A 16,415-nucleotide genomic window follows, 5' to 3' on the forward strand; every position below is an offset into this window, starting at 1 on the left:
CAGAAAAGGCTAACAATCCTCACTTGCTTCTGCTGGAGTTAATGGATGTTCTGAGGCAGACGACAAGCCAGGCTTTCAGAAGAGACAGGAGAGAAGGGGGTCGATTTAGAGGAAGGATTTCATGATTAGGACGCAGCCAGGTCACATACTGGAGACGTTCGTTCCCTGTGAATTACAGCTCTATTGCCACTTGGGGCAAAAACGTGCATCCCAGAATTCAGCTCACCCCATCTCTCAGCTGGTTTAAGGGGTCCCCTTATCTCATTTATCTCACTAGCTCCTTTCCCTCCATTTCTTCCCCTCTTTCATCCCCATGTTACTTGTAGAGTTTTGCCCAATATCTTCAAAGCTGTAAAAGGGGCATTAGGTTAACGAGGCAAGGGGCTCTCTTGTACTGTCTGCTGCACAGGTTTTGACTGAAAGGGGTTTTCTTTCTGAGGGGTGGAAGGTAAAAGCAGCAACTGCTGAAACCACTGCCGGCGAGGGGAGGGAGTGACCGAGGTCCAATCCAGACCTGGAAAGTGCTTAATGTGGAGCCCTCCGGACTGACCCCAGGCAACGTACTAAACCTGCTTGGTGCAAATGGCAGGAGCTGACCCCAGAAAGATGCCACTGAAGGTAGAAGAGAGAGTGCATCAAAGGGTACGTCTACACTTACCGGAGGGTCCGGCGGCAGGCAATCGATGTTCTGGGATCGATCCCGGACGTGCTCGCCGTCGACGCCGGTACTCCAGCTCGGCGAGAGGAGTACGCGGCATCGATGGGGGAGCCTGCCTGCAGTGTCTGGACCCGCAGTAAGTTCGGACTAAGGTACTTCGAATTCAGCTACGTTATTAACGTAGCTGAAGTTGCGTACCTTAGTCCGAAGTGGGGGCTTAGTGGGGACCAGGCCAAAGTGTGATTCGATCCATCCTCGTGTACCGAACCGAGACCTGGCCAGCCACTGGAAGAGAAATCAGTGCGCTCGCCGCCACGGAAATGAAGATGTGGAGGTGGTCGCACGGTTGGACACTCCAAGAGAGGAAATGAAATGAGGTTGTAAGGGACCTAATGCAGGTTTTGTCAGCTGAAGACAAGTTGAGGAAGGCCAGGCTGCATTAGTGTGGGCACAGCCAGCAGAGACCCAAGAGCCGTGTCGTGGCTAGAAGACGACCAAGTGGAAGACCAAGGGTTGGAGCTGGTATCAGCAAACCTCAACAAAACCAACTAGCACGACAGCCTGGCACGTGATCATCAGTTTTCGAAGGTGGCTATAAAAGTCACCAATAGAGAAATGGCAAGAAAGAAGAGAAACTGCTTAACAGGTAGAACGGACTGTGCACTGTCATAAGGACAACACACCTAGATTATATTCACTGTGTCATTCAGAGCGTAGGACCCTGGGTCAGGAGACCTGGGTTCTAATCCCAGCTGTGTCACTCACTCCCTAAGCAACCCCTGGCAAATGACTTCACTGCATTCTGACTCAGTTTCTCCATTTGTAACATGCCCTGAAATCCTCAGATGAAAGGTGCTGTGTAGCTCTGCAGTTGATCCGCTATAACCGCCAGATCCTTATTCACGTGTTTGAAGTCTGGCACGTGCTTAAGTATTGTGCAGAATGGGGGCCTCACTGAGTGGGCCAGGACCACAGAGGAGCCAGGCTTTAGGACTCAGGAAAGTTCCCTTACGCTGTTCCTCGATCTCATGACTCTGTGTGGATCACTAGAGAGTTGTGCGCAGAGCCGAGCACAATACCTCTCGCGCTCTTCCACTGACTCACTTGAAATGAGGGAGTCCCTAGCGAGAAACCACCTCACAATGCAGCTTCTGTAGGAGTCACCATGTTCACTTCAGTCCACTCTACGGGTGTTAGCGATCTGTGCGGTGAATCCCACCTGCAAGGTGGCATCTGAGGCACTTCATAGTCCTTCTAGTTACTGGCCTAGCTACTTGTTCACTTCTGCAACTCCTCACTGACTTCCCCTGGGAGAACTCTGTGCAGGCATGGATGCGCGCCGGTGCGTGCGTGCGCGCACGTACCCCCCACCCACAAATCAGCTCCATTCGAGCAGCCGCTTCAGCCTGCAGAATGACGACTCCTGATTTGCAAAGACACGGTTTCCGCATGCACCAGGCTGATTCACGTTCCCACCAGCAGACAGTGCCTCTCTGAAGGCAGGGGAACACTCTGGGCTCCCAATGCCGAAACTATATTTAACATCTAATTCTGGACCCTCCGGGGACTTCGGTGCAAGAGCCTTTGTTGCAGTGCGACTGGAACCAGACAGAAAGCATTTTGTTTGATATAACAGATGCTTCACCTACAATGCTATAGCAGGAATAATTGAAGCAGGAGGAAGAAAGACTAAGAGATTGGCTGGGGAGTAGCATCACCCTCCCACTCTCGTCTGACTAATTTGGAGCAACATGAATCATTCTGCGCTGGAGAACCGCTGGGAACAATTATCCCCATACTGTTAATATATAGTTTCGATAACCAGGATTCATGGCTCAAGTTTCTAGACACACCGCTGTCTGCAAATCCTTCTTGAGACCTAAACAGGAGCAAAGCCTAAACGTAGCTGTGATGTAAGGGGTCAAATTCTGGCCTCAGGATACCTATGCATCCTGAAACTAAAGCCAGAAGACACAGCCACTCCACCTACTGAACCCTGACCCTGATGTCAAACTCAGCTGAGCTGACACTACACAAGCCCTCAAATAGAGAGGATTTCCACTGCCAGTCTCCATGTTTTTGCAGAGATGTCCCTAGGCACCAGTCCATGTTGACGTTACTTGCGTTCCTGACAATCATCTGTGCAGACTCTGGGTATTCGCAGGGAAGGTAGAATATACGTGTCAATTAAAAGAGGGCTGCCAAGTCAATGCGTGCTAACATAGCTTGTTCTTTTATAGGGGAACGCCTGGAGAAGACAGACACCAGCAAAGTAGTCTGCTGCCGGAATAGCCTGGATCTGTTTTGTTGTTTCCTAAGAGCTCCCACTGCACATATATGGGTTGCTAAAATGATAGAATCGACATTCAAACAATGAGCCCAACAACTCGGGGGGGAAATCAAGTCACTCTGAGGACAAAAACGAGAGCAAGTAAAGCACAATCCGAGACAGGGGCTGCTGAAAAGGAAGGAGCGGCCCAAGGTGCACTAACTAATGAGAAAAGCCTCACTCAGGAGGTTTGAAGCAGACCAAAACGGGCCACTGGGACGAAGATATTCAGAGGTGGGAGGATCTGAAACACAACCTCTAAACCGAGCAGAGTCTGGTGGCTACTCAGACCGGCAAACGAGGAGAACTTGGCTGAATTCAACCACCCTGGAGGGACAGAAATCAAACACGCACCTCAGGGCTTTCATTTCTCTTCTGTGAAGCATTCTCAGAGTACAGGGTCCTCTGTAACCGCAGGCAACCCCGCCACCAAGGGGCTCCGGCTGCTATTTTCTGTTCTCCAAAGACCTTGCACAGGGAAGGGTATTTCCCTTCAGTGACCTGGACACTTCCATGGCCTCGAATGACGATTTCTACACCAAGAAAATCAATTAAGAGGACTAACCTAGAAAGGTTTCAAGCACCAAGCATCAGGCTAAAAATCTGGGCAAGAACTTTCTGTTTAGGACCATCTGATTCATGCCACAAACCAGTCAATTAAGGAAGCTGCTGAAGCCCCAGAGATGCATCACCCTTGGAAATCCGCAAGGGCTCATGGTTCAGCAGTAGCTGACTGGCCAGCAGTGGGAACCAAAGAGTGAACAAGTGGGCTGGTATTAGGCAATCTGAAGATCAGAGCCTATGGGCACGTCATTTCCAGAACGGCAAATCTAACAATTCTTTGATTTTAGGCATAACAGCGGATCCTAGGGAAAGTGCAATAGTAAATAGCATATATTAGAGGCGAGGACACTCTTTGCAAGCAAATGGCAAATTTAAAATAGGAATCAGCCTGCATTGTGTTCCACACTCAGAAGCGGGCCCTTGCCACCGGAGTACCGGCTCTGATTCTGCCCCTTCTCCTAATCCACACAGGTGCATCTCCACAACCAGGCCACAGGAGGGACATTCCAGGGCCGGGCTTAGGGTGCAATGCATTTTGGCGCATACACAAGCTGAACTGACCCTGTGCACCCAATTCCTGCTGGACCAGAGTCTAATCACTGTGGGTGAAATGCACACCCATGCAGAGGGCTTAAACAGGCCATAAGTGGTGCATGGCCCCTCTGCACATGGCTGGATTTTACCATTTAGGGGAGCGCTTCTCATGGTGTCAAGGAATACAGACCAACATTAACACAGCCTCTGCAGCATGACCGTGCACCTGGCGATGGGAGGGGAGAGGCAATTACACTGGTCTCATGTCTGGAGACTGAATCTGGCCTTGACTTAATACGTTGTTAACAGTTATCAAGCCTGCATGCATATCCCCCATTGCGTTAACACTCCGAGACTAGAGATGTGCATTTCACGAAACTTCACTTTACACGTCTGCTTGAGACGGAGTACAGGCAAAATTGCTCCAAAGGAAGCACGTGTATTTTCAACACTGCTTTAAGTAGCTGATACATTTTTTGTATAGACCTCTGCAACTGCACTCATAAAAATGAACGCTGCTCTTTTCCCAGGGGCAGCAGCTTATAAAACTGGTTTCTAGGGGCTGGTCTACATTGGGTGGGATCGATCTAAGATACGCAACTTCAGCTACGAGAATAGCGTAGCCGAAGTCGACGTATCTTAGATCGACTTACCTCACGTCCTCACGGCGCGAGATCGATGGCCACGGCTCCCCCGTCGACTCCGCTTCCGTCTCTTGCCCTGGTGGAGTTCCGGAGTCAACGGGGAGCGCGTTCAGGGATCGATTTATCACATCTAGACGAGACGCGATAAATTGATCCCCGATAGATCGATTACTACCCGCCGATCCGGCGGGTAGTGAAGACGTACCTTAGAACTGCTTCAGCTAATACCTGAAGATGAAAGGTCAAAGCACTGTCAGCATAAAGAGAAAGATGACGTTCAATACTTGGGGGGAAAGTAAAACCCAGATCACATGTTTGCAGAGCGCTCACTAGAGGTCAGTCCAGATGGTATCCACTCCCGTTCCAGCCACTCTTTCATCCAGTGGGAACAACATGCAGACAAGGGGGCACAAAGGCAACAGACAGACATAGAAGGAAATGGAGCAGCCTCCCCAACTTATTGAAAAGTAGGGGATAGACTCCTGTTTTACTAGCACAAAGTCAACTGCTCACTGGACTCCTCCCCCACCCCACCCATCTTTTATGAAGCTCTGGGGTGAATCTTCCCATTTACTGAGTGGATTCATTGACTTGAAGATTCATGTCGGCTAAGCATGACTGAGCAGTAATTAGGACCCTGATCCTGTGAACACTTATGCTCATGGCAGTAAAGTTAAGCCTCTGCATGTCTTTGCAGGATCGGGGCCCTGGTTACATAGGACTGGAGAGGCTTGCACTTTCATGCCCCTTCAATCAAGTCAATAGCAGTCTCTCCACTCCACTCATCACTATCACCTTACACCTTTTAAATCAATTGCAGAACAATGCAAGAGGGGCTGGGTTTTTTTAAGCTTACTTGTTTGGGATTTTTAAAGTTAAATTAATAATTCAACAGTGACTAATGTCAAAATTGACATTAGCAAGTACCATCATTTAGATTAATAAAATACCCATTATGTGCCCTGAGAAATTTCACAAGAACACAGCTGGTAAGTTCTTGATGGGCTTAGTGAAGGCTGCTAATTAACAAGTTGCTGTCTGTCTCTATTTGCCATCAGTCTTCTTGGCAATCACACCGTCTTGTGAAAATAGCAAGTTCATCCCAACAAGCAAAAAACTAAGAAGAAAAATATCACGGAAAAGAATAAAAGGGTATTGATTTGTCGTCGTTTTTAAAAAATTTCCCCAGAGAGAGCAAACCAACAGTGCATAATGGAAAGTTTCTGTTCTCAAAACGACTTCCATGGTTTTCATTTACAACCAAGAGCAGATGCATGTACAAAACAGAGTAGCTCTGAACTTACAGAAAGATGCATGATTATTTTAAGAGTGAAATTAAATTACATTTAGGACATAAAATTGCCAGCATGCTAAATGCTCCAAAGTAATAGAATTATCAGCTGGGCTATCAGTCTGGACTTGTTAAAGGAGCTTAAAGACATGACGCATCTAAATCCCCTGGTAACTGGATACCTAACCCTCTTAGGCTCCTTTCAAAACCCCTGTCTAAAATTTTAAAAAGTTAAAAGCACTCTGGTTCAGAACAGTTTTACATAAAGAATGCAACTATATAATAAAGAATAAAACCCCGCCCGAGAAGCTAATGCAATTCTTGGCAGAAAGACTCACTTCTTTATTTGATGTGCTCCCATCTCCATACTTGGAGGGGAGAAATTGGGGTAGCGTCTAGTGTACTCAAGAAAAATATCAAAGCAGTGAGACTATTTTTCACTAGTCATTTATCAAACTACATTTTTCTGCCCGGTGCAGACTCTCAGTAGATAGAGAAGGAAAATCCTATTAGATCAAGTTCGTCTTCCCACGAGGGAAGGATCTAGACCCCCTGTAGAAGATACATCAGATATGATATGGGTGCAACACTTGATCTTCGTTACAGGGCCGTATAAACACTGAACACGCTCACCTAAAAGTGGGAAGCTTTAACATGCTTTCAGATTACAAAATTAGATCAGAAGTTCCCACTGGTTTTTAAAAAACTGTTAAAAAGAAACAAATAAATATTCCCCAAGACAGGACATTTTTATTCCAAGTTCTAACAGCTATCACTTCTATTATCCTCCAAAATAAGGAGCCACAAAGTGACTATCAGTTCTGGCCCATAATTACAGCAAGCCATCACCAGGGTCATGGGTGCATACAATTCAGCATGGGGAGGCAAAGGTGACCCAGCCACCCACTCCTTCCCAGCTGAAAAACTATTATCTCAGGGTAAGTGAATTTCATTTCACTGTCAAATTAGATGTCTAATTATTAATAATTCATGCAAGTGGTTTTGAGAACTGAAGGAGAAACAGAAGGAATGATTCCTGGGCCAGACACCAGCCTGCACCAAGAAAGAGAGAGGGAGAAAGCGTGTGTGTGCACCGAAGTGGATTAAATTTCGAGCATATCTATATTATAGTCTATGAGCCAATTTAATCGAGTTCTAACTCTGCTGTTGGTATATGACAGGATGCTTGCCTGAATGAAGCCCGGTTCTACCTATCCGGATGGAGAGCTCATTCCCGTAGTCCTGGTGATAAGTCGGCTCGGGGTCATACTTCTCTTTCACCGCTCTCGGATCGTAGCTCCTAGACAAGGCGGCGTGGGGAGGTTCACTGATGCCCTGAAATGGATTAGAGGGAAATTTAACATTGTTTCCATCTGCGAGTGTGCGTCTTCCTCTCTCTATATTCCCCCCTACCCAATGCGCAAAGACAACTTTGGAATCGGCACAGGTTTTAAAGGCAGATCTGGGCACTGTTCAGTGTGTTTGATTCTCAGGGCTTCATGCAAAAGTTGCTTTTGGATTTGGTTCACACCTCCTCGAGTTTTGGATTCAAACCAACTCAAAGGGAAGCCATCAAGCTTTGCAGGGTTTCGCTGCAAATCAAGAAGACAGAACCAAGCTCACTGAGAAGCCTGATGACCTTCAACATGTCTTTCCACAAACTGGGCCTGAGTTAAAAACTTTATGTAGTTAAAAACTAACCCAGGCAGGTTTCACAAACTGTCAGGTTTCATAGGGCCGGTTCCACAAAGCGGCAGTTTTAAGACTTTGTGGGTTCGCAAGAACTGGAATTTTGACTCCATCCTTCATCTGCAAACCTAATGCATTTCACAGAAGCTTCTGCATTGGCTGCACTCAATATACAGGGATGGATCTGGCAGTAAAAAAGCTGCAGGGAACAGGCTTTTAAAAAACACAAAGATGTTAATTTCATGCTCACACACTCGTGAATATATACACCAGGTTTCAAAACAAACTCCAAATGCCACCTTTTTTTAAGAAAAAAAATAACATAATTCAAGTGTAGTTACAGTGAGAAAAACGTCTAACCATACAGTACCTTACTCTGCTGACAAAACGTGTGCTGCCGTCAGCACTGTTGAGCCAATACAACTACAGAAGAGTGAGCTGGATTGTATTCTGGCTCATGCATAGTCAAAACTGCATGCGGAACCTTGCACTGCACATCAGGAATGCAGGCAGAAAACATTCAAGCTGGATTCTCAGGCCCTGATTCTGCAAAGCATGTGAGCACTTTAACGTTCACGTTTTGATGGATTGGGGCCTCAGATCTGGGGCCCCATTCAGGAGAGCACAAAAAAAACCAAACACATGCTTAACTTTAAGCATCTGCTGATGCCCATTGACTGCAACAGAAGATAAGCACGTATTTAAGTGCATTTCTGAAAAAGGAGGCTTTTCTCAATTGAGGCCTGAGTTTGCAGCACTGACAATTAGGGAGAGAGAGAAAACTAACTCAAAACTGAGCCTATTTCCTTGGAATTGAGGGAAAGAATAAATAAGGACCCATACAATGTAATTTTATTGAATCATTTCCAGAGTACGATCAGACCTTTAACATCGTTGAGAATATTTTGATGATACAGCTTTCTATTTTTCAAAATATACATAGGTGTGGGGAGGAGACAATGTGCCCATATAAAAACAAAATATATGTGTAGGTGCTGTACAAACACAACGGGGTCCTGGGCCAGGAATGGGGTTCCTACCCAAAGACATTGTCCAAGGAGGAAATTCATTGAACCAGTCAGAGACAATATCATGTTTCCAGGTCAGTACTGGATTTGCAGTAAGTCCAAATGGACTCTCCCATAGACAGTAGGAACTTGCAATACCATAGGCCGGGGAAATACGTCCCAGTGAGACAGCAAAATTGTGATTCAAAAGACACCCCAAGTAGGGTGACCAGATGTCCCAATTTTATAGGGACAATCCCGATATTTGGGACTTTTTCTTATATAGGCACCTATTACCCCCCACCCCCGTCCCGATTTTTCACATTTGCTATCTGGTCACCCTAACCCCAAGAGACACGGGCACACCATCAAACATATATAGGAAATTCACAGCTGAGGTTAACCTGACAGGCCACCAGGTGTCACTGCTGACCTCGACACACTCAACTAGAAGACTGTATGTGGCAGTAAAGAATTGAATTTCAGTAGGTCTCATTGGCACAACTCCACCATATATATATATATGCTGTTTAAATCCAACTTTCTGCTTGTCACAGAATTTAGCAACAATAAAATATCCAGCTTGGAAAAGGTCACAGAAAGCCTATAGAGGAGAGGGGAGGAAAGATTGGAGAATGTGTTAGATTTCAGTACGTCTCCCCTTGGAACAGAGATCATCAGACATTGTATATTACAGCTCCTTTCAGTGCTACTTGTTTCCCAGGAAATTGCTACTTCTCTTCCTACAGTTTTCAGGTTCTGGATTCATTAAAGGGTTTAACCCTAGAGACAAAACGGATGGCAATGTACTCGCAAAGCAAAGGCTGGAGGAACATAAAGTGTCAAGAAAGGGATCACTGTTCAAAGCATGGGACATCAGTGGCTTCGTTCTACCTGAGACAGGAGAGTGGCAACGTGGCTTTGGCGCTTTGATTCAGAGAGCAGCAATATAAACTAGCATACACCAGAGCTGGCAATGAGAAACTTGATGAGTAAGGTGACTTTAAAAAAATATAAAGGTTGAAGATGAATAATTAAACTATTATCCCCTCGTCTGCATAATATATTCTGACTGATGTTATTAATGCTAATCACATATTTGCGATCATCGTTCTACTGCAGTTTAATCAGGGTGCTTTCACTTCCATTAACCCGGCAATTAGAAGATGCACTGAAGAGGCGCTCTTCTTTTAGAAAGGACTTTTCCTTAGCAAAACGTTACAAGTCTTTTCTTCCTCTCAGCATTTCCCAGATTTTCCGTGGGAGTCCGTCTAAGCTGGGCTGGGGTAGGATCAGGTGTGCTACAGAATATGTGATGAGCGGATGAAAAAAGCATGTGGAAGTGTAAACATTTTCCATGAAATACTGGAAGGGTGTGCACAGAGGGGAACTTCATGTACATGCCACAGTCTGATATGGACTAAAAAGGACAAAGATCCATAAATTGAATCAATTGGATGCAACACCCTGAAATGCCAGATTAGCAAATGCTGACAAACTGTTCAGGAAAGTAAGACATTGCTCCTCTTCTAAATCAGAGACGGCAGAATACCTAGCATTCAAAGGAACAAAAATCAGCAATGCAGGAAGTTTGGAACAATGCAGTTAATTTCCTTATTTCACAATATTTTCCATAACCTCATGGGTTTAAACATTTTCCATGCATATTAATTCACAATAACTAAACATAGGATAAGAAGAGGGTCAAGGATAAATCTAATTTTTTCAAGGAAGCATTAATTTAACAAGAACCAATGAATGCCCCAGTTGTCTGTGAGAGCACTGGAAGCAGATTCCATGACCAGGGCTCAAATCACCCTGGCAAAACAAGAGAAAGGCGAAGCAGAAGCCTGTTTCAATGCAAACTGCACAGCATGTGTTAACCTAAAAGCATTTGTTACTTTCCCTACCCTTTAGTGTTTATTATGGGGGTGGCAGAGCCTTACAAACCTCATCTGTGTTTGACTTCAAAAGCGAAGAGAAATTTCTTCCCCAAAAAAGGGTGTGTGATTGTGCAACACACTCAAACACGAAACAGGAAAACACTTAAGTTCTGTGAAAGCTGACCTTACCCAGACCTGTTACTTCAGAACAGACACAATGAGGTAATGGAGTAAAACTAATGAGAACTAAAAAAAAAAAAAAAAAAAAAGTCAGGAGGATGGAGGAAAATCTGCACTTTATTGAGGGCATCATCACTTTTTAGTCCTTGCTAACAGCAATAGTGACTTGGAATGGGAGTTGAAAGCACTCAGAGTTCTGACTTCAAGAAGCAAGCTAATGGAACGGCTGATACAGGACTTGATTAATGAAGAATTAAAGGAGGGCAATGTACTTAATGAAAATCAGCATGGGTTTATGGGAAATAGATCCTCTCAAACTAATCAGATATTTTTTTCATGAGATTACAAATTTGGCTGATAAAGGTAATAGTGTTAATATAACAGATTTAGACTTCTGTAAGGTGTTTGACTTGGTACCACACAACATTGTTATTAAAAACCTAGACTATAAAATTAACATGGTACACCTTAAATGGATTAAAAACTGACTGATAGGTCTTAAAATGTCACTGCAAACGGGGTGTGTTTCCAGTGGGACCCCACAGGGATCGGTTTTTGGCCCTGTGCTATTTAACATTTTTATCAATGCCTGGAAGAAAACAAACATCACTGACAAAGCTTGCGGATGACACAAAACTTGGGGGCCTGGTAAATAATGAAGAGGACGGGTCACTCAGCCAGGGCGATTTGGATCATATACTTGAAATAACTCCGCCCCTCCCACTCGGTAAGCTGGGCGCAAACAAACACACACACTGCTAAAACCCTTTGTATACTGCCCGCAAAAACCAAACACCAACATTGGGAAGGAAAGAGAACCAAGGTCGACTGTGCCCAAGAGGCAATTGGGTGTGAAATGAGTGGATGACTTCAGTCCGTTCCCAGTGATGCAGACACCTGTTCACAGCAAGCCCACCATCAAAACCTTTGTCAGCAGAATCAGAGTGAGGCTACGGACTGATCAGGTGTGGCGAGAAAGATGCTTTCCCCAGATATGGCGTTGGCTGGGAAGAGGCTAACTTGCCCTGCTGCTATCTAGGCTGGGTGGTGTCTATGGATAAAGAGAGGCGCTAGGTGGATCCTGCAGCTTTCACCAACGATTAAAATTAACTTTGGGTGGGGGAAAGAAGAGGGAACGGTTCTGCTATGGAGGAGCTCAACGAGGGCTCAGATGAGATACACAGAAGTGGCAGAAAGGTTTAGCAGCTGCCACTTTTTTTCAGCAAAGGTATTGATCGGAAGAACATGGGTTTTTGCAGGAGGGAAGGACATTCAAGTGACTGAAAGACTTGGGTAAAAACCCATCCGCAACTTAAAAAGAACTCTCCCTCTGTCTCTCCTTTCTCTGTCAGCCCCTCAGATGCCTCTCCACTGCCACCTCCGTGCCTAGTCCCAGGCTTCCACTTCCCCAAGCAAGGAACACTTTTCCTAAAACCTACCAGGGTCAGCCTCTGATCCTAAAAGGTCACTTCTGCAGCATGGCCTACAAGAAGTGACCTAATCTGGTGAGAATTAATGAGGAAGATTCAGGTGATATTAATAAAGCTTCAACTATTAAGTGCACGCAACTGGTCTAAATGATTGCATGAACCTATTCATGTAATCCTGTCCTACTCTCACCCTGATTACGTTAGTCACTACTCTCGTTTGTCATGTCTTCATGGAGGCCGTACGCTCGCCAAAGCCACAATCTGTCCTTCTGCATCAAGAGGAGCGCCTAGCAAGCCTGAAGCTACAGAACAAATCAGACAAACAGGAGCTTTGCACAGTTTATCATCAGCTGATTTGCTGGCACCAGAAAGACAACTGGCTCTCATCTCTGTCCTGTCAGCACAAAAGGGTAACAAAATTAAAAGCACAGAGCATGACCAGAACATACAGGAGTCCATAAATTGAAGACTGCAATGAAAAGAAAAGGGTCCACGTAAGCAACCGCCAGGCTGTTAGCATTACAGATCTATATAATCAAGCAAGCCATCTACTTCTGAAGTCGAGATGCATTTGCCTGAAAGTTGGCAATGATAAAAAGCCACCCCTAGCTATTTCTTCTGCTACCCATGCTGAGTGTATCAAAAGCTTTCCAGTGCCGCTCATGCCTAAATAGAGGTAACCGGGAAATATATTGCCATTTCAGATGCTTATTGTCAACAGAGACATACTGACCTTACCGACACACACACACACGCAACTTCTTCAATTTGAAAAATATCAGTGACCTTCCGCAAAGCGCTTGATTTATTCCAACTGCGAGTGCTCTGAGTCACTCCAATCTGCTCCCCGCTTGGCCCCCTTAATTGGAACATGTCAGTGGATTCCAAAAGCATGAGGAAGGGAAGAGGAAATGTTAGCCCATGTTAATTAGCTCATGCTGCTAATTAGAGTTAAGTGAAAACACACCAGGGGCTAGTGCAGTTCACAATGCCCAGTGAATGAGAGACGTGGACAGGAAGATCTCTACAGCTGGAGAAAATTATTCTGGTGCATGAGGTCCCAGTAAAATTGTTTCATTTTTAGATATTAAGGACAGAAGGGCCCATTAGATCCTCCGGTATAAAGCAAGCCAGAGAACTCAACATGGTGCCACTCGTGTTATTTACCGTGCAGTTTCTCCAACACAGACACAGTGGTCAGGCAAAACCAGCAGCTGCCGATTTTATTACCAAGAAACTGCAACAACAAACACACTCCTAAAGCAAACCTACAATTATTCTGAACGGTCGGAAAATGTCAACATCTATCCTAGTAACAACCCGGGTCGTGCAGGTCTCACACATGATTGGCTTCTTGCTCCCCTGAAAAAATGGGTGAGACAGGAAAGGGATGCCCAGAGAAGAGTCACGCAGCAAGTCATGGTAGAGCTGGGAACAGAAGGTCTCCAAGCCCCAGTACAGTACCCTGTCCATCAGATCATGCTGCCGCCCCACGGGAGGCCGGTATGGATCTGCCATTTCAGGTTTAGTGGTTCCCAAGAACCTTTCCTTCCTGGTTTCTCACTGCCAGAAAGCCTTCCTCCACCCGACTGACTTTCAACGAAACCTCGGAGGCTAAATCATTTTGAAAGTTTGACCCAAAGTCTCTAGTGTTTAGAGCACTGGGCTGGGACTCAAGAAACAGGCTCTTTCCCCAGCTCTGTCACTGGCCTGCTGGGTGACCTTTGGCAAGTCATCTCATTTCCCCTGCCCGTGCCTCAGTTTCCCCCAATGTAAAACAGGGCTAACGATACCTGCCTTCTTTGTAAAGCACGCTGAGACCTACAAGGAGAAGTGCTAGACAAGAGCTAGGGATTATATATTGAGCTTTTGCATTCTTGCCTTCAAGAGAGTATTTTTCAAGGATTGTTGAGCAAAAAGGCTTCCCTGCTGACAGTCACCAGCTCCTCCTATCTCCAATGGAGCGGATAGGAAGGAAACCCTCCTCTAATTCTTTGCTCTCATTCCTTAACTCAATGCTTTTACACTTCCCTGCTGGATTATGCTTCTAAAGCCGGCTGCCAGCCGATTTTGAGAACAGCCACTCCTCAGTCCCTGCCTTTCCCTCACCCCTGTCGGCAGTTCAAATGAAGAGCGTGAGAGCCTACAATGCGTAACAAACCATCACAAATGCCAAGAAAAGCCAAGTGACAAGGGGCAGCTACTCCTGTCACAGGCACTCTCCATCTCCCGCGGTGCTCAAACGTACAGACAGCAGCTCGGCTTGGCTGACTGCCGCCTGGCTCAAGTCGTTTCAGAGGCTTCCCCAGCCTTTGGCCAAAAATCCCCTTCGCTTTTCAACCCACTTCGTTTTTTTGAAAAAGACAGCCCAAGTGGTCCCGCTCGCTCCTCCAGCAGCAGTAAATGGGCATTGCTCGGCTTCTTTCCCCCTGGCATTTTTCCGCCCTGGGTGAATATTGGTAAAAATCTCTGACGCTGCAACCAGATCACTGCTCTAGCAGCAGCCAACCTGATTTAGCACAGGGCTGCTGCTTAAAACTGCCCTGCAGTTAAACAGGCCCCACCTGCTATGACAGCATGCCCCCCTCTCCTGCCCAAGCTTTATCCGTTCCGTGAATCCCTCAAGTTTTTATGTCCCACCATCAACCCCTGGCTTCTTCAGTCTGCTGCTGGGGACTTTCCACTCCCCCAGCCTCCTGCAGAGAAACGTGGTCGACTGGGTTACCCTAGGCTTCAGCCAACTCATTGTTCCAAGGTGCTTCCAGCTGAATGGGAAACCATTAAAGGCCTAACGACCCACCACTGTACCTGGTAGGCAGCGGTTCTCAAACTTTTGTATTGGTGACCCCTTACACATAGCAAGCAGCTGAGTGTGACCCCCCCTTATAAATTAAAAACTCATTTTTTATATTTAAAATATAAATGCTGGAGGCGAAGCGGGGTTTGGGGGGGGGAGGCTGACAGCTCACGACCCCCCATATAATACCCTCGCGACCCCCAGTTTGAGAACCCCTGGGCTCGCGCCCTGACAGCAGATGGCTGACTCCACACCCACTTTGCGGCATTCCACGACACAATGTTATCACAGCTTCATAACATCAACTAGAATTCGTAAGTTATACATAGATCCCCTAAAGCATCAGTAGTGCTATAAAAATGGACTGTGATTGATGCAATGCCTACTACGGTCAAGTTTCTGCCTGTGAACTATTGGTATTTGAATCTCATGTGCCACACTACAAGAGCAGAATCCCTTTAAGAATTTAATACAGCTATTTCTTGTCATTCAGATAGGATCTTCTTCACACTTCAGCCCTCCTCCACCGTACAGCCAAGTGACTTAGGGAGGTTACCTTCTAGCGTTCCTGACCATGTGGATAGAGAATTGATCTGGTGCTTAATTTTCATTAATTGCATTCAAGAAGAGATGGGCAGGGGGAGAAATAGCAGTCTGAACGCCTGTGAACACCAGCCCCTGATCCTTTGGCACCACTAAGAACCAGATTCCAACAGCAACTGTTGACTTTCCTGATGTGCTCACAGCAAGCAATGCTTTCTGCTCGAATATGAATCGGGTGGGGGAATGGCTGGCACTGATTTACCAACAAGGAGGGAAGCAATGTCCGGGGAGGATGTGCATAGCTCAGCAAAGTGCCCACGGTAAAGCCAGGAAATTCTCACCCGTTTTAAAAAAGGAGCTGGAGGAAACTTTTAGAAGTGCGTAAAAGCTGGGTCTGGGATACCTTCCAAATGTGATTCCTGAGGCCCTTTCCGATTCTTAAAGACGGGCTTTAACAAAGTTCTTTGCTCCTCCCCTTCCCATACTTCCTCGGTGACATCACATTCGTTACTATGGCTATGGAGCGTGATGTCAAACAGGAGTAAGACTACACGGCAGTAGCATGCAGAAGGAAGAGCTAGACTGCGAGGGAAAACGTTCTTATTCAAAACAGGTAAATATTTGAAATAGCAAAGGAAATACAAAGCGCCACTGGCCCAAGGACATGTGGCTGCTTTTAATACATTCTTCTTCAGTAGATTTCTTCCAGGATGTTAGGTGGCCCATGTGAAACAGGAATACAAGAACTGCCCAACTGGAGCAGTCCCAAGATCCATCCAGCCCAGTATCCTGTCTCTGACAGTGGCTTCAGAGGAAGGTACAAGAATCCTACAGGAGGCAGATAGGGGATAATCTGCACCCTACAT

The 16,415-nt window shown here is 45.9% G+C and overlaps 1 protein-coding gene across 1 annotated transcript in view; it reads right to left on the bottom strand.

The window, feature by feature from the left end:
• Positions 1–16,415, bottom strand: part of SLC39A11 (solute carrier family 39 member 11) — a 276,332-nt gene that overhangs the window by 186,631 nt on the left and 73,286 nt on the right. Inside the window, exon 5 of the mRNA XM_065415938.1 lies at positions 7,211–7,355. Within this exon, the coding sequence (XP_065272010.1) occupies positions 7,211–7,355 (145 nt within the window). The remainder of the gene's footprint in view (positions 1–7,210; positions 7,356–16,415) is intronic.

Source organism: Emys orbicularis, chromosome 13 (assembly GCF_028017835.1).
Source record: "Emys orbicularis isolate rEmyOrb1 chromosome 13, rEmyOrb1.hap1, whole genome shotgun sequence".
Lineage (NCBI taxonomy): Eukaryota > Metazoa > Chordata > Testudines > Emydidae > Emys > Emys orbicularis.